Source organism: Plecotus auritus, assembly GCF_963455305.1.
Source record: "Plecotus auritus genome assembly, chromosome: 8".
In the NCBI taxonomy this organism is placed as follows: domain Eukaryota; kingdom Metazoa; phylum Chordata; class Mammalia; order Chiroptera; family Vespertilionidae; genus Plecotus; species Plecotus auritus.
Genome location: NC_137782.1, coordinates 147,381,590 through 147,400,874, shown reverse-complemented (window position 1 = coordinate 147,400,874; position 19,285 = coordinate 147,381,590). Strand labels below are relative to the sequence as shown.

General features: G+C 36.8%; 1 protein-coding gene across 24 annotated transcripts in view; it reads right to left on the bottom strand.

Annotated features, from left to right (window-relative positions):
• Nucleotides 1-19,285, bottom strand: part of NRXN1 (neurexin 1) — a 1,052,009-nt gene that overhangs the window by 15,512 nt on the left and 1,017,212 nt on the right. For 13 of the 24 annotated variants that reach the window (XM_080686544.1, XM_080686543.1, XM_080686525.1 and 10 more), the window contains one exon: nucleotides 8,872-8,959. In XM_080686544.1, the coding sequence (XP_080542670.1) occupies nucleotides 8,872-8,959 (88 nt within the window). The remainder of the gene's footprint in view (nucleotides 1-8,871; nucleotides 8,960-19,285) is intronic. The other 11 variants (XM_080686548.1, XM_080686542.1, XM_080686547.1 and 8 more) reach the window with 1 other exon arrangement.

Sequence of the window (19,285 nt, the reverse complement as noted above, 5' to 3'; positions counted from 1 at the left end):
TTAACAACTGTTACCTTTATGGAAATATTATTATATGGTAGGCTCTGTGCACTTCACACAAATCATCTAATCTATTCTTCATAACAACACTGTGACACAGGTGTTCACATTCCTTTATAGGAAAGGGAAACGAGTCTCAGAGATTATATCATCTAGGCTTCATAAATGGCACAGTGGAAATTCCAACCTGGGTATGTCTGTTCTAGTTTTAGACATTCAATGCATCTGCATTTATGACTGCAGAATGATTTGTTAATATTCCCAATTTTATCCTTTCCTGTAGAACTGAGCACTTTAGGCCTCTTTTCTAAACATCTTTCCAGTTGTGCCCCTTCCAGCCACACGCCACTGTACCTCCTGCCATCTATCTGCCCTTTCTTTCCAGTAAAAGAAGTTTGCATTCCCACAGAATCTTAGGAAAGCCAGGGGTAGGAAGCATATCAGACATTAGGTTCTATTCTAGGCACTGCAGCTAACTTGCTGAGTTGACCCATAGCAACTCATTATCCTCTGCTATCATGTTTTCCTCAGAAACATAAGGGCCATACATTATTTACCTCCCAGGGTCTTTGCGAGGATCAGACCAGGTAGGACAATCAATGTGAAAGTACTATGGACAAAACAGTGATGGTCCAATTATTCTCCCTGTGTCTGCCACACAAAAGGTATTGAATCACCAGCTGTTCCAACAAGTAGACAATTCTGCAATATGTACTGCACGCCATGGCTCAGTCCATTGTGACAGGGCCATGAAGGACATTATCCCAACAGGGGTCACTGTATTCAGGGACTTTCCTCTCATGCATGGAGGCCCTGTGAATTCAGGTGGCCAACGGCCATTAATTGTCATGCTACATATGGAGCTTGTTTCTGTTTACCTGCGAAACATTCTATCTTTACAGATGGTGCTCTCTGGTACCTAGGAATGGAGTGAATTATTCCTCTTCCTCTTTCAAAATTTTATGATGATTTTTTAGGTTTTTAGGTCTCATGAAATCAATCACCTGAGACCACTCATTGGTAATAATTGAAAGCAAGGCTTATAATCTTGGAAAGAATCACTCTTGTTTAGGTTTTAGGGTCTATTTCTAAAATTGTTATGTCAGTTCCCTTTTCCGTCCCCTTTTACCTGCTCTGGACTTGCATGGTGTACCTGGATGAAATTGCAAGGGTCCAGGTCATTCTGGGTAAGGAGGCAGTGCACAGTTTCCTGATTGTAAAACTGGGTCTACTCACTTTGGGTGATCTTTTTTATATTCCTGTCAGGAAGCTATTGCTGTCTCAATTTTCTTTTGTTGGAGAAAGATCACATTCTTTCTGGTGAAAGTGCAATAGCTGAGGTGAAAGATGAGACAGCTTCCCCACTGAGCCCATTAGAAAGAATCGTGTTAAGCCTAGAATTGGGAAATATGGAAGGCAAGCCATCCATCATGGGGGAAGGGTGTGTGGTGGGTAAGCCCGGTTAAGCCAAGCTGACCAATGTGTTCCTGAATGTTGGAGGAAGAAGGGCAAGCAGGTTATAAGAACAGGCAGGAAAGCTAATCATCCCTTTCTCAAAAGCTCTGTGTGGCAGAGACCTGCATTTTTTTTCCTCCAGGAATAAGAATAGCAGATGATATGTACCCTCTTCCCATCCTAGCAACCTAAATTTATCTAGCGGAAACTAGCTCTTGTCTTGCTAGTTTCCTAGTGGCTACTGAGAAAAGTTTTATGCTGATAGAATTCAGAAATACTTTTTAAAACTTAGATGCTAAAGGGCCAAATACTAACATTTTCCTTTCTTGCCTGAGATGCCGGTTTATTTCACTTTATGATATGGCTTACTCAGTTAGTTGCCTGGTACTGCCATTAAAAGATAATTTATATTATTGAAGTTTCTGTGTGGCCGACTCAAAGCTAAGTGCTCTACACGCATTCTCCTTTATCACCACAACAATGAGTATTTAACACTATTGATGTCATTTATAGATACAAAAAACAGAGGTCCAATGCTTTGTTTCCAATTACACAGCAACTGGATGAATTGGGTTGTGAACTCTGACTTCTAAGGTTTGCTTAAATGAAATGTAAAATTTGTGTGCTCATAGATGTGGCAATGGTGGTACTTCTCTTTCTACTAATTTTAAAAGTTTGATTAATGGTCTTGACTATATTGGCAGCTTTAATACATCCTCTTTTAACCTGGCAACTTAATAATGTATTCCTTTTTATTTACTTTTCACTTAGAATTGACATATAATATTGTACTAATTTCAGGTGTACAACCTAGCGGTTAGACATTTGTATGCATTATGAAGTGATTACTCCTATAGTCTAGTGTTTATTTGGCACTATATGTAGTTATTGCAATATTATTGACTAGATTCTCTATGCTGTACTTGACATTCCTGTGAGTGTTTTTATAACTGGCAATCTGTACTTCTTAATCCCTTTACATTTTTCATCCATCCCATCAACAACTGTCCCATCTGATAACCATCAATTTATTTTCTGTGTCTATGTGTTTATTTGTTCATTAATTTTTTTAGACTTCACATATAAGTGAAATCATATGGCATTTGTCTTTGTCTGATTTACTTCTGCATAATACCCTCTAACTCCATCCATGTTGTCACAAATGGCAATATTTCATTCTTTTTTATGGCTTGGTAACACTCCACTGTATGTATATACTACTACTTCTTTATTCATCTATTGATGAACATTGAGGTTGCTTCTGTATGTTGACTATTGTAAATAGCAATGAACATAGGGGTGCATATATCTTTCCGAACTAGTGTTTTGAATTTCTTCAGATAAATATGCAGAAGTGAAATAGCTGGATCATATGGTACTTCTAATTTTTTTAGGAGCCTCTATATTATATTCCATGGTGGCTGAACCAATTTACAATCTTATCAACAGTACATGAATGTCCCCTTTTCTCACCAACACATGTTTGTATACTGATGATAACTATCTGACATGTGAGGTCTCATTGTGGTTTTAATTTGCATTTCCCAAATCCTTGTTTCTGTGGGAAAGTTGGAGCCCACCTTAAGGGAGCTTTGCTCTAAGTTGTAGAAGTACCTCCAGGGATGAAGATATGGGTTTACTTTTACTTTGGGGGAAGCTGATTACCAAAGATAGTCTCAGAACCCTCCAATGCAGCTCTTTAAGTTCTCCAGTCTTTTTTTTTTTTTTTTTTTTTGAGCTTGAGTTCTGGCCTCTTCGTCCAATGTAATTTTTCTTTTGGCATTAATGCTCTCAGAAAAACAGGGGGGAAGTGAGTGCAAACGATGTCTAAAATGACTTTCTTTTATTTTAACCACACAGTGCTCATTTTTGTTTGCTTTCTACATAATTAAATTTATATTGAAAAAAGAAAAAAACACCAATTTCTCCATCAGCATGTCAGACACTGAAATCCAACAATCCCATCAGTTCCCCAAGTCCAGCTGCCAGGTCCTGCACCTGTACCATTAGCTAAGTCCTGGGCACTGACTCTGGCCTGGTGCTAAGGAGATACTCTAGATGTGTCAAAAAATGGAACACTCATTACTGTTGTTTTTCTGGCTACAGCTCAAAATTCACCATTTTAACAGCAATGTGTTGGCTATTAGGGGCTAATTAAACTTGTTTTTGAATAATCACATAATAAATACCTCAATTTTAAATGTTGCACAAAATAGCCCCTAATCAGACTCAAATAATATGATCTAATAAGTGAAATATTCCTTAAATGATTGTGATTACTTATTTAATGAAAAGATGCACCTCATTTAATATACATATTTTCACTGCTAATGTGGTTAATGGATTCGGTTCAACAGAAATCCTTTGATCTTTTCTCAAAATAGCACATTGTAAAAGTGCATGGTAATTGCAGCAAATTTAGCCTAATGAATAGTAATACATGCAAAGGATTTTTCAAATTTAAGTGAACATTTAAAAAAATAATCTTACTTTTGTGATATGCCTGAATTTTCTAACAAACTTCTGAAATACGAAAAATAATGAAGTAGAATGTTCGTCAAGTACTAAGAGCAATAACAAACAGCATAAATTTTCACTAAATGCTAGTTGTTATTGTGGCCTATTATTACTCATTTAACTTGAACCCAGATCATTGTGAACAAGTGATGAGTAATCTACAGTTATCCTTTGAGAGTCTGTACCAGTAGCTCATCCCTACTGGTTCAACTAATGCTTAAAATATTGTCACACAAATGATAATCCTTTTCTTCTGCTGTAACTACCCAGCTTTTAAAATTATAATTCAATCCAGCTTTCTTTTTTCTCGTTTGACCAAGATTTAATTGATATGGAGGTGGCCCAATATTCTATTAGCTAGCCCCCCTATCCCCGCCTGCCCACACATACATGCACAAAGAGTATGGACATGATATGCTCGGCATTATAAATAAAAGGGGAAATTATTTTCCCTAAATGGGGTTCCCAGGAAACTGGCAGCTGGTCCTGTTCTCTTTGTAATAGAGACAAAGTAGAGTTATTCAATCAGGAAGATCTCGCCAAAGGGGGGTCATAATCTTCATTTACTATCTCGAATATCAACTTAAAAATCACCTTTCCAAATTTCTTGAGTTTTCAGAAAAGGGTCTACTTAGAAAAGGATCTCAAAACTAGCATACTGACATTATTAAGGGTCACCTTGAAACTTTGTCAATTTACTAAGTAAATCTAAAACATAAGATTTCAAAGCTTTACAAAAAAAAGTATGTTCACGTGGAAAATATGTACATAATACAAATCGTAATGGCAGCAAACAGTCATATAGCACTTATTATAAGTGACGCACTGTTCCACAACATGCTTTCCATATATTAATTCATTTAATCTAATAACCATATCTGTAGGCTGAGGGAAAAGCTATCCACTGGCCACATGTCCAGGCAACTGAAAGTAGGCATTTGGGGAAATGTGATCTAGTTCCCAATGGCTGCTTCAGATTTCTACCTCTCAGCTAAGAGTGAGGATTCAGTTAGACTTCCTGAATTGCAGTCACCCCTCCATATTCTAAACACTGTTCATACCAACATGAAGGTATCTTCCAATGCTAACCATGCAGGGCAATATGGCTGCAACCAAGGATAAATGAGTTCCAGTGTTCCCACACAGGGGGTTATCCCTAGTCTAGTTTCAACATGTACAGTTCTTATCAGGAGGCTACAGTGGCTCATCATTTGCCCACTGATTTTTAGTCAGAAAAGTAACAGCACTGTGTAAAAGGGGAACTGTAGGTTGAATATTCTTTCTAAATTGCTAAACTGAGAAAAAGAAGAACCACCATTAATGCTTCACTTTATGCCAGGCATTGCAGCAGGTGCCTTAAGTAGTAGTTTGAATTCCTGCAATAACCTGAAAAATAGGTGCTATTTTAATGTCAAAGATGAAGAACGTGGTGATCATCGAGATTAACTGAGAATGCATTCAGGGTAGAATGAAAGATGTCTGTTAGTAAAATGTGAAATTGGGTAAGAACTTCCTATTTTTGCTTCCAGAGCTTAACAGAGCAGTGGGTGCACAGAGGACTCAATACTATTTGATCCGTGGTGAAACTGATAATCTACCACATATACAACTTCCCTCTTCATTAAGAGTTCTGAAGGGAACCACATGGTAATTCAAATTGATCAAACACTTGCTAGAAGGCATATTTACTCGTATTCAAGAATATGCCAGATTTTTCCTGTTTCATTAATAGCCTTAGAAAGGCGCCTAAGTAAGGAACATAGCACATTTTCAGAGAAGATATTTGAAGGGGCTGTGGATCAGGGAGATCAGAGAACTCTCATATGTGAATATTCAGGGAGTGCAAAAGACATTAGTGTGCAATCCACCTGTAGAAGTTATCCTGCACATCTTTACAAAAATATCAGCTTTCCTTTGCTTGAGGAGGAGCAAAAGTGCATAGCAGATATAATTCATTTCTGAATAACTCAATATGTAATTTTTCTAAAAAGTCAGTTTTCTAAAACATGACCTGCTGATAATCTGAAATGATTTTTAGCTTTATCAAACATTATCCAAAATCTAATAATATCAACAAGTACAGTTTTTGTACATGTTGTTTTATATTTGTAGTCAAGATAAAATGCAAGCAAGGAAAAGATGTTTAAGAAAATCAGTACATTAAGAAAGAAAGACTTGCAGGAGGGGCATTCTATAATAGAACAACATTCATATTTTCAGAGCATTAAAGAAAAATTCTTGGGAAATAGAAAAATATATAAACTAAGAACCTCATAGGAGGATGTCACAGAAAGAGAGTCAATTCTACCAAAAGGGCAAAGTACATGAATTATTAAAGTTGGGCATACAAAGTCATTGGGAATTGGATAGAACAAGTCAATGTAGAAAAGAGATCTCACTTACAAAATATAATATAGAAAGAGAAAGCACTCATGGAATATACTATCGAGACACTTTCAAGGACAGGTAAGATCACAAGAAAAGTCTAAGGCAAATGATCCCATTGAAGCAACAAAATGTGGAGTTTAAGCCTTAAGAGGAAATAATGAATTGAAAACGGGAGAGTAGGGGGAGAAAAAAACGCCGAGGAAGAGGATGAAAACTTAAACTAGGCTTGGTACAAGAGTCTTGAAGTAGGTGTCATCAGATAGAGGCAGTAGCTGTTGGTTTTGTATACCTGACAAGAGCCTTTGTTGCAGTAGAACAAAATTTACACAACAGATCCATGCATGGAGCAAGGCAAACAGGGTTTCTGCTTCATGGAGCTTCCCTACTTGTGGGGGGATGCAAGCTATGCATTCATGAACAGGTAATGGACAGATAAACAAGATTCTTTCACATAGTGTGAAGTGTGATAAAGAAAACAAGGGCAGAAAGATTATCTGGAGTATGGCTATTAGCAAGCTGCTTCCCACTTTCCGTTGTGCTATATTGTTGAACACAACTGACAAAACTCACGTGAATAAAAAGGACAGGAGGATGACAAAAGTATAATCTCTCTTTCTCTCCTCTTCCCTCCCTCCCCTTCACCCCGAAACCCTCAATCCTGGAGAAAGAGACAATAAACGAGTCTATAAGGAATGGTGAGTATGACCTATAAACAAAAGCAAGAAGATTTTGATCATTTACCTGTGCCCAAGAAGAAGAAAAAATGTGACAATTTTAAATTCAATTAGAGTTCTCACAATAAAGTTTACTAGATACCCAAGGCGAGGACTCCATATAAGAGGTTGATAGACCATACTCAGGACACAGGAAGGAAATTCAGCAAGTAGTATAATTAGTAGGAACTTGAACTGTTTTCAGTGCTTTATTAACACAGTGGAACATGCTGAAAAAAAATGGACTACTCTCTAGAAAACGTGAATCAGGAAAACAAATATGAGCACAACCAAACACCAGACTTTGTTTGATGAATAATCTATGCTGGAAGGTCTCAGAGAAGATCAGATACAAAGAGAATGTTCTGGTTGGGCATGTGAGAATAGGAGAAATGGGGAAAGAAGAAATCTGAGGGAGGGAGAGAAAAAAGATGGGACTGATATATTTAAAAAGCAACTTCTTTCTTTTTTTATATGATATATAGAAATAGAGAATACAAATGAAAACAAATGCAGGATCTTGGCAAAGACCCAGGAAGGCATCATAAAGGGACTCTGTCCAGATAACCAAAATAGGATGGTTATAAAGAGCAATATACTGGAGAAATGGAGTGGATGATCATCAGAATTCTAGTAACTGTACATGAAAGAAGATTCTGCAGGCTGAGAATTTTGATGGTGGGGTGCAGGTAGAGGAGGGAGGACAAGAACACACAAGTCTGGCTCTCCCAAACCTTCTGCTCCTCACTGGCAGTCAGTAGCTTTTATAAGAGCTTAGAGTATGAAGCTAAAATCAATGGGAGGTAGTGATATTCAAAAAGAAAGGCAAGACATGCATCCTGAACCACTTTTTAAAAAAATTCAAATATCAGAATGAGTAGATTTACTTCAAAATGATATTCTTCACAGCAATGCAATTGAATTATTATATTGTGACATGAAGTTTTTCTGGGGTTCTGTCTAAGTGACATAGATCATGAGTTAGCTGATCGTGGTTAGCCCAGATCTGCCTCACTCCTTTTGATAACCTAAACAAGAAAATGACTGAATTTTAAGAAACACTGGAAATGCCCTTAGTAGTTGTTATTATGAATATCTGAAATAAAATTCAGGCTGGGACTAATTTTCTGGGCCCACAGCTAATAAAAAGGAGAGGAAAGGGTACAGGGCTGGATGGAAACGGGGTTTGTGTTGGTCAGCCCACACCCCATCACAAAGGAGGAGGAGAAATTATGCATCAGCTTGAATTAAAATGCAGCAGCTTAAATTTTAGGGTGATATGGCAAGACTCAAATGCTCTCTATTACATACAGCAAAGACTGCACCTGCTGTTTGTTTTAGCACTGCCATAATAGTCTCACTTTTGAAATTCAGAAATATATCACTTAAGATAATTCGCTGGTAGAGTGAGTGGTGGGTACTTTTTGTCAGTAGAAAAGTCAAATACTTTTCCACAATATACTGCAATTTTATAGCTTACAATTTTGCTATAGGTGACCAAAGGAAAGCCCATGATAACGTTATTCAACAAAAATTAGGTTGTGAGTTAAGGGAATGTGAACGGTAAAGGAGTAGCCTTGAGCGCATTCCCACTGCTCTTTCTGAAATACACAATCTTGGTGGGTTTTGTTTTTAATTCTTTTTCATTAAATGTGTAAAAGCAATAACCCTTATCTCTCAACAAGGCATTCTGTAATAGGATGGACGTTTAGATATAAATGCAAGGTTTTTCTGAGAACTATAGCATGCAACAAAGATTTAGAGTAAGCAAAGAAAGTAAGAAAAAAAGTCGACTAACCTAACCCACCTGAGCTCGGCTCACAGGGGTCAATGTCCTCGTCATCGCTGGGACACTCTGCTGAGGCCACAAGAATGTCATCTGTGGTCTGTAAAGAAAAGCACATTCAGTCGATTAATTTAAAGGATCCCAACACAGCTTCTCATCTTTGTCTCATTGACAAGTGAAATATGTGTGTGTTTACATTGGGAAACCAAATTCAGTACCTATTTCCCTTCCCAAAGACACAGAGCTTACTTTTTTTTTCAACTTACTCTAGATCTCTCATGGAAGTACTTGCGTATTTGTGAAAACACAGTTAGAGCTTATTTTACAGGAAGACATGGAAATGGTGGTAGCCAACTCTAGACATCCACCCATTCAACAGCACAGACAAGCTGCACACAGTAGCATACAGGTTTAAAACAGCCTGACAGAAACAGATAATTTGGAATTGATGACAGCCCTGGAGTGCCACAATGTATGCGTCAATAGGTTTTATGCTATACTTGTACTTGGCTTCCTAAAAGCAGAATAGCTATAACCTTTTACATTCATGACCAGGTAGAGTCTGATGAATCTTTGAGCTAGAGCTTGTCCTTACTAAAAAACAGAATATATTTTTCACTGATGTGAAAAAGGAAGCAAATGCAATCTACTTAAGGTATTTTTAAAAATTTGTGTTTATCTTTTATACTGAATTTTTGTTTTGTTGCAATTCGGTAGTAGGTATCACATCCCCATTATTCTTTTTATCATTAAGGTGTCATGATAAGTGAAAAGCATATTTGGGTGAGGGGGTGGTATTTTATAGTAAACAGGAAAGAGGTGTCAATTTTCTTTGTGACATTCTAGTTGCTTCACTGCACTTACAGCAAAAAAAGACAACAATCACTGTAATAAAAAGCAGAGTGTGTAAATTCTAGCAGTTAGTCACATAATCAACTCATTTACAAGCACTAAAGGTTGTTCTTTACTGCCACTTACAAGCAGCAGTAAACTCAGCATAGTTATTACATGGAGATTGTGAGATTTGCATCAGATCTGGCTAATGGTAGCACAGAGAGAATGTAAGGTACAAGAAGGAAAATATCTCACTACATCAGCTAAGGATTAAGGAGATTATAATTGTTTAGACAATACCCAGAACTGCAACCTTAATGAAATCCTTATTTAAAAGTGGAATTTACCTATGTATAGTGAAGCATGTTAACTGGACTTATTGTGGTGATCATTTTGCAATGTATATAAATAGTATATCATTATGCTGTACACCTGAAACTAATATCAGCTATACCTTAGTAAAAATTAAAAAGTAATAATATAGATCTTACAATTTTTTAAAAAGCCAAAATATATGACTTGCTTTCATTAAAGCAGTAACTAATACAGTCCAAGACTAAAGCATAAATAAATGTCAAGAAAATTGTGCCATTTTGAAAAATGGAGAAAAGAAATGATGCACTTTTGTGACAAAATATTAGGCTTAAAAATCTGTTAAGTGCAGGAGCTTTAAGAATAAAGAATTTGTTCAGATGCTAATTCTTCTTTAATATAACTTTCATTAAATGCAAGCATTTAAATAGCATCATGCGATGGCTTCATATTATTCTGCTCTTGATTCTTCTGAGACAATTAGGAAACTGGATTCATTCATTTTGCTGCTGTTATTTTAAAAGACGAAGTTCAAAATATCACTTTTCCTTGAATTGTAACTGTTCATATTAGTGATAACTACCGGCAATTGGTGTGATAGTTACACAGGTATCTTTCATTCAAGTGAGCTTTAAAGGCAAAAAGAAAAAAAAATCCTCTTTTTGGCACAAGCACATCCTGCAGGCTAATATCCAAAATGGCTTGATAACAAGTTACTGGATTATGAGGTCTTGCAGGCCAATTGTTCCCATTTGCCCCAGAGCAGATCACTACCTTTTTCTATAGAGCTAACTTCAAATACAAAGATACTTTTTCTCAACCACAGTGCATACTCTTTAAAATTAATTTCAGGGTTACAAGAGTATTTCTCATGTTCCTTGAGGAATGCTAACTACATTAATGCAATCAGTGTAGGGTTGCTGTTGTTGTTTTGTTCTTGATAGGAGGATGTGAGTCAATTCTTTAATCTCCTGCTTCTCATCCCAGCAGTGATGTTGCCCCTTTCCCCTCCGCCACCTGTGGGACATCTGGCAATGTCTGGAGACATTACATATTGACACACCTGGGGTGGGAGGTGGGGTGGAGGGTGTCAGCTATTATTGGCATCTAAGAGGTAGAAACCAGGAATGCTGCTGAATAACCTAAAAGGCACATGACAGTCCTCCCAAAATGCCAATAGTGCAGGAGCTGAGAAACTGACTTAAAAGTTTAAAAACTATTCTGCATCTTGTTTTTCTTACCTGAAAAATGGGACAACATAATAGTTCCTATTGTTGTAAGAATTAAATTAGTACACAAAAAGACCTAGAATAGAACCACATTGTAAATGCTCATAAAAGTTGCAATATTATCAATATTGCTATTATTTCACAAATGTAGGACCAATTGAATTATTGTGCTATATTTATAAATAATACAATTTTAGATATTAAACTGGAAGTTGTATGTGTGAATTATACATGTAAGATCTCATGTTAATATGTAATCAAAAATACAGTGGCTATATTGGTACTTTGTTGAGCTAAGCTTCCCTCTTTTACTGCCTAGGTTCAAATTCTGAATTAGAAGTCAAGCATCAAGTATGCATGATAAAGGCTGCTTCTCAAAAGAAATTCATGGTCTGAAAATGTGTGACTCCATGGATAGTGTTTGGTGCAGACTAAATTACTTAGCCACACAAGTTAAATTCTGTTTTAAAAGTTGACCTATTTTCTACATTCAACAGCCTTTGGGACAATTCCATAGCAAACAGAAAGGGTTAGAATGTTCTCAGTGTTATCTTTCACAAAATAGGCTAATGAAACATGTCATCCATTAAATAGTACCTTCTATAGACCTTTCAAGTAGAAAACAAGCTGTGCAAATATGACCTTATTGTAAAACTATAATTTAGATTTTAATGTACTTTTCCTGGTATAATGAATATACATTCTTGTTTTTCATGTTTTCCTTCAAAAATTAAAACCCAGCACAGTCTTTAAAAAGAAGTAACAGTATTGTGAATAAAAGTTCTTAGGTCAGTAGAGGCATTGCAGCAATCATCACTGTATGAAAAAATGAGGAAGTGGCTCAAATGTAGGGAAAAAAATAAATTTTATTTTGGAGGCTGAATTAACAATTTTCTAGCCAAAGCTGTGTAATTTAAATTTAATTCATTGTGTTTAGAACTGTCTCTCTATAACATGCTGTTGAGAGAGTGGTAGAAAGAAACTCAAATATTTCACATCAATCAGTCCTACTCTTTAGTATACTCTTTGCTGATGCCTATAATCTTTTTCAGAGAAGAGACTACCTGCTGAAAGAGACAAAATAGTGATCAAGCAAAAACATTAGCTTTACATAACTATCCATTTAACCATGCAGAGGCCAAAGTGCCATGCTGATCTTCCCTAATCCAGAGTGGTCTGAACATGCTAAATGGCTTCCCTGAAGGCTAATATAGTCCTATGAACACAACTACAATCTCTTCTAGGACAAATCTGCTTTGTGAGGAAAAGAGCAACTCCAACTGTGGAAAGGATGCCCATTATAAATGTGGTGCCCACAAAGAAATCCTTGATTTACTCTAAAACTTCTATTGAAGGGGTTTCTAAACAGAAATAGTCTATTTGTCTATACATCCAAAAAAGAGAAAAATAAGTATTTTCCGAAGCAATGGTGCTTACTTACATAATATTATTTAGCCTAATCGTCCACTGCTGTGAATGACATTTAGACTGAATTGATTGAGAAACTCATGGGTGGAGTATGATGCTAGCTGAAATGTGATGTTTGGCTAATTGATGGACACTTGTTCTTGATAATACTTTTGTTTATATGAAGCTGCTCTGGAAGAGAGAGAGAGCATTATGTCTGCCTTACAGGACTGAATCTGATAGTCTTTCCAGAAAAGATTTATTGCTAGGTGTGTTTCCCTGAAAAAAAAAAAAGATGTCAGAATTTAGAATTAATGTTACAAATTCTCCAAGGTAGGTCTGACCCACTACATAGATGATCTATGGGGCAAGACATTTCTAGGAGGTATGGAAAGTCACAATTTTGATCTAGAGGAAAAACTGCACCCCCTCAAAAAACGCAATTATAATACATATATACAAGTTCAAGTTCCAAACAGTGGACCAATTTTATCAAATAAATTAAATAAAGAAACTTATTGCCCTAACCGGTTTGGCTCAGTGGATAGAGCATCGGCCTGTGGACTGAAAGGTCCCAGGTTCAATTCCGGTCACGAGCATGTACCTTGGTTGCAGGCACATCCCCAGTAGGAGGTGTGCAGGAAACACCTGATTGATGTTTCTCTCTCATCGATGTTTCTAACTCTCTATCCCTCTCCCTTCCTCTCTGTAAAAAATCAATAAAATATATAAAAAAAAGAAACATCAAATTGGTAATTTTAGTTAATCAACATGCTATTAAAGTGCAAAGGAATTTAGAGACCACATAGACCCTGTCGTAGTTTCCATTGTCTCATTCAAGCTTTTGGTTCTTATTTATCAATTGTTTGTTTGTTTTTTCTGAGTAGTAGATACCACATAAAGCTGTCAATCACATAGCTCCATAATCTAAAATAAAAATAAACTGAGATCCAATTTGTGAAGTATGAATTTTAGCTCCAGTACATGAATAACAAAGAAAATGAGGATCAATTAGTCACCATCAAATATGAAACAGCTCATACATGCACAGCATTTTCTGATAGGCAAAAATGTGGTCATTACCTAGCAAGGTACAAATTACGGTTCTTACCAGCAAATAACTTCTTGTGCCCACTCTATTCTAAATCATAGGAACAAATCACTCATTAATACAACTAACAACCAGTTCAATTCAAGTAGTGTATTTTTTCTTGAAATATAACAGTGCTCCCATATCTATCACCTCATTAAATATTCACCAATAACGTGCTTGTTCAGAACACAGGTGGAGGTGCTATTATCCTGAGTGTTAGAGTTAAGTACCTGCTCAAAAAAATAAACCCTTTTGTACACTCATTTACTCCATTCAAATGTTTGAACATTGACATTCATGAATATTTAGGGAAAAGTTTAAATATCCCTGAAAACAGCTAGCTTTCACATTTCTTTAATGTGTGTTTTTTCCCAACTGATGCCTTAGGTTATTACAAAAAGTGACCATAAATCAGCTGTCTGCTTGGGGAAAAGACAGGCTTGAAAGCCATTCAATTTTCTTCAAGATTTCCTTGGTTGCTTAAAATGTATGTAATGGTTCCAGAATAGTGAAAATTGGTTGGATAGAAAAACTCCACCATGGTAAAGAGATCACAATATCTACTCATTCTAACATGCATTTTGATACCCATTTGATACTGGTCATCCTAACAGGCAAAACCCACAGGGAAAGATAGGAATGTAAAAATAATGCCAGAGATATGTTAATTTAAAGAAAATTATGGGAAAAACAAAAGAACTGGATTCCTGATTAATCAAAAAAGAACATATTTTAGCAATATTTATAAAAATAACCGGCAAAGTAGAAATTTGGTGTCAGGAAAGTTCAAATCAAATTTATGTTTTAAAAAATACAGTACATCTCTTATATTATTTCTTTAAGCTAATGATAACCTCTATGCTCATATTGCATTTCGATTTTTAGCCAAAGCAATGTAGAGTATCTGGCAAAAATAAATAAATTTAAAGTGAAGTTTAAATTTTTGCAAAGCCATTGAAATAATCTATCCTCCTGGATTCTTGCTAATTAGAATTTGGGGTGTAAGACCTCCAAAGACTGTTGGTAGTGGAGTGGAGGTGCTGAAAGGGAAACTAGAATATGCATGTGACTAGATGTATTTCCTCTCTATTTGTCTTGGTTGTGGACAAAGCACCTCCTGAAATGCGTTTGGCCATTTCCAAATTAAATAAATACTGACAGATATTTACAGTGCAAATCCAGGCTTCTAGCTGGGTCAATATGAATTTCTCTGGTCCAAGTATGCCGACTGAAAGGACTAATTAGTCACACAGGTTGAACTGAACATCCTTTTTCATTATGAGGCCAAACACAGATTTTAAAATTGTAAAATGCCAATGATGGATAGTTTCAATTAACATGCCTCCAAATTTCAAGCCATTTAACACATAAGGGGATGGAATCAAATTTTAGTCAAGCAGTCATAGATCTTCTTGTACTGAGCCAGACCTCAGTGGTCTTCATTTTATATGTTAGAAAACTGAAGCTAAAAAATTAAGTGTTTCTGTTTGACCACATTATTTTGCAAATTAATGGCAAAGTTATGAGATGATCCAGACCTCCAGTAGCATGTAATTGTCTCTTATTCCAGGTGACTTCTATCCATTCATTTATCACCCAATTATATCCATCCATCCATCCAAAACCATTTGTCCTCTAAAGGTTGATGTGGTTTATAAAGATACATAATGAAATTAATGTAAAAAAAGTTAATAAGGTGGCAAAAGAAGAGTACTGGATTTTAATAAATGACCACTAAAATTCCCATGAAGAAAACACATACACAGCTACTGCTTCACTTGATACAGTGTACAAGTTACACTACAAAGGGACTATAATGAAGGCTGGAGTTCAAAATTTTAAAACAAAATTCAAATGCTAACTGCAGTTACTTTGAAATGGTGTAAACCCAGGACATTTTTATTTACTAGTGATAATCTTTTCTTATTTTTTCAAGACCTTAAACACTTCACCTCTCAGCTCTGCACATAAATGCACAAATAAATTCTTGGGGACAGAAGTAAAATGTAAATTTCTGAATTTTCTGCTACCTTTTTTCCCCTTCTACTTAGAACATTGCTACAAAATTAACTCAATGAACTCTCTAACTCTCTTCTCATTAATCCACTGCTGAAAATCCTTCCAACTTTGCAGGTCTCTCTTATTAACTACTGATAACACAACCTAAGTACTAATGAGCTGTTTATCATTGTCTCTCTCACACAACCATCATTAAGGTTTTGTCAAATTATCTCTTATTACATCTTGAGAATAAATAAAAGTGACTATTAGTAATACTAATTATTTCTCCAGATATACTCTAGAAATGCATTCATTGATCAGGGCAATCTCATTTACATGATGGCCCTAGAGTTTAGAGGTGCAAAATCAAAGGTATAGAAAGAGCCACAGGTCCCTAGTTATCCACATTTATTTCCTACTGGGAAGTATCATAACCAATGTCTTTTTGATATTTGATAGAGATTTAATGTGGGAATATCTGAGAACTTCTATTCCACACAATGCTTGAAGCATGGAACAGCAAGAAACAAGGATATTGTTGGAAATGCTGATGAATCAGTTAAAGAAATTTGATTTTTGGATTTTGAGCCATGGCTTGAATAATGCAGGGTTGCATACTGAGCTCCCCCGATGCGTCAATATCTGCACAGCACCTCTCTGAGCATTTCTATCAAGCAGTGATTTAGAATAAATGTTATCTTACTCAGTTGCTGCAATGTTATGTCATTCATACACTAAGATCCAATCTTTGCTGGTTATAATTAAACTGAAGCTTCGTGCTTCCATATCTGAGTACTTCAATCCTTACGGTGCATATTCTGGTTCATTGATACATATTTGAAATGTAGTGTTGAACCACTTCAGTTTAATGTGTAGTATGCTGCTCAATAATGGAAAATACATACAAGTTCAGATATGACTCTCAGTCTGAATCTCATGAGCAATATGCATCATCTTGGACTGGTTTCTGTGTTCTCAATATTATATGTGAGTATACATATTATTCATGTAAATACATGTATATATAATCATTTGTATATGTGAAACATATTATAAAAGTCCCCATAATGCAGCATTTGTGTAAGTTATCATTTTAACTAATAAGGAATTACTTTTGTTCATTGCATGGCAGTATAAAAAGCAATTCCAGGTAGTTCTTTAAGAGAGCAGCCAAATATCCACTTCACTGAATAAATTTCATTTTCATGACCTGAAATCCTCTTGTCCCCTCAGTTTAAGAGGATCTGTATTTCTCACACCAACTGGCCTCTTACGCAAATGCTGCTATTCTGGGGCTGATCCCTTTATACCAGGATAGGGTTCACTTTGGCAATGCTAATTTGGGGCATACATACAAGATAGGTAGTGCCAACCCATGCCTGGCACAGTGGGTCCCTATTCTCCAGTCAGACCTCCTGTAGAGCTATTACACAGATGCAGAGATACTGGAGCTCTTGCTAAATTCTCCTCCTTATTCATTTTCCTGGGACTCAGAAGATGTGGCAACCTGATTTATCTCTGCACCCAAAGTTTACTTATAATTCATGTCCTATATCTCATGTCCTATATCTAGAGCAACCAGATGTACAGATAAACAGATCACTTAGCAAACACTGATGATTAAGGAAAGAGAGGGGGAGGAGCTGAAGGGAGAAGAAGAGACTGTCCAAGAGTGATCCATGAAGCGCAATGCTCCTTATTGCGCTTATTGGTTTATGAGGACATTACCTGTGGTTGTGTCCTCCATATGGATTAATAATATGCTGATTAATCCTTAACACGTTAAACGCCAAGCCTGTTTTGTCTTCCTTTCTGGTTAGCCTGCGATATCTGATTTCACCCATATGCTGGCGGCACCAGTGACTGACCGGTCCTGACAGAAAGTATAGTGTCAGTCACTGGAGACTGACATGTGTTTAACGCGTTAAAAGACACTGAGCAAATATATTTTAGTGCACTGGAACAGTGGACATATGTGCCTTTTCAAATTATGTATAATTTAAAAGGTTGGGAACTGCTTCGGTGCTTGTTTTATTTCATACTAGTGCCCCAGTGCACGGATTCGCACACATTGAAAGAAAATTAATTAGAAGGTGGCTGGTGGGGTGGGGCTGGGCAAGATGGGCCGGACATGCCCTGAAGCCAACCTCCCGTGATCCCTCCCTGCCCAGCTGCACCTGGGGCAGCACGAAGGGCATCTACGGAGTGAGCAGGGTCCCTCCGGCAGGTGGGGTCCCTCGGCCTGGCCTGAGTGGATCAGGCCGAAACTGGCTCTCTGACATCCCCCAAGGGGTCCTGGATTGTGAGAGGGCGGTTCTCTCTCCTCTCTAGTTCTGGGGTGCATCACCCGAGAACCACAGCTGCCAAGTCACCGCAGCTTGGCACCGCCTGCATTGAGCATCTGCCCCTTGGTGGTCAGTGTGTGTCATAGCTACCAGTTGGATGGTCGATTTAAAGTGTCATCATCACTGACTGTGGCAATTATTTTGTAATATGTATATGCATCAATACACCTTAAAATGTTTTATATTTAAAATTTTAATATTTTATACTTCAATAAAAATGGAAAAAGTCATCACACTCTAAAATCTGGCTTATTTTTTAAGTATTTGCAATTTAAATAAAAGCATTTTATGAAAATAATTATGATTGTAAGACTACTAAATTTGAGTGAAGAATTCATCTTGACATTAAAAATAGAAGAAATATTACACATGACACTTGAATTGGTAGAATCATTTCAAATAATCTTATTCTTAAAGTCATCCTAAGCTCACTACATCTAGGTATATTTGTCATGATTGCTCATTTATAGCAGCTCATTAAATTTCAAAATAAGAGTGAGCAAGTATAGGTTATTTTCCAGGAATATAACTCCTAAGATAGGAGATGAGAATTGTGGCAAAATCACACTTTTTCAAGGATCTTTATCTGCCTTCTAACAGCTCTAGAAGTGACAATAAACTTTTATAATTGGTTTCCATGTTATACCTCCTGGAAATTTATGGTAGAGAAATAGCAAAAAGTGAAATTATATTTAACAGAAAAGAAATAATGATAATAAGTTTGAAGGAAGGAACGGCTAAAGGAAAGGAAAAGCTGGTTGGCCTGCTTTTATGAAGCATTTCTGCCCTTTGAGAAAGCAAGATATAACCTGCTTTTTAGAAAGAACTGAAAAAAAAGCTGTTATTCTGGGGTTTCCTTATATGCCATTCCCCAAACCCTCCTGGGATCCCCTGAACTATATTGAAATAGTCTTAAATCATAAGTACTTTTATTTGATTACTAGAGGCCCAGCGCACGAAATTCGTGCATAGGTACAGTCCCTAGGACTGGCCTGTGATCAGGGCCATCTTTCCCAGCTGCCTACAGCCAGCCCTGTCCCCCGCCGCCAACCACCCTCCCAGTTCCCCATTTGCCATCGGGTGATCGGTGCTTGATGGCCGGGGGAAGGGACTGAGAGGTCAGCTGTTCTTGCCTGCTCGCCGGCCCTGGCCCCGCAGCAGGTGGCCATCAGGAGATCAGAGCCTACCGGCTGGGGAAAAGAACC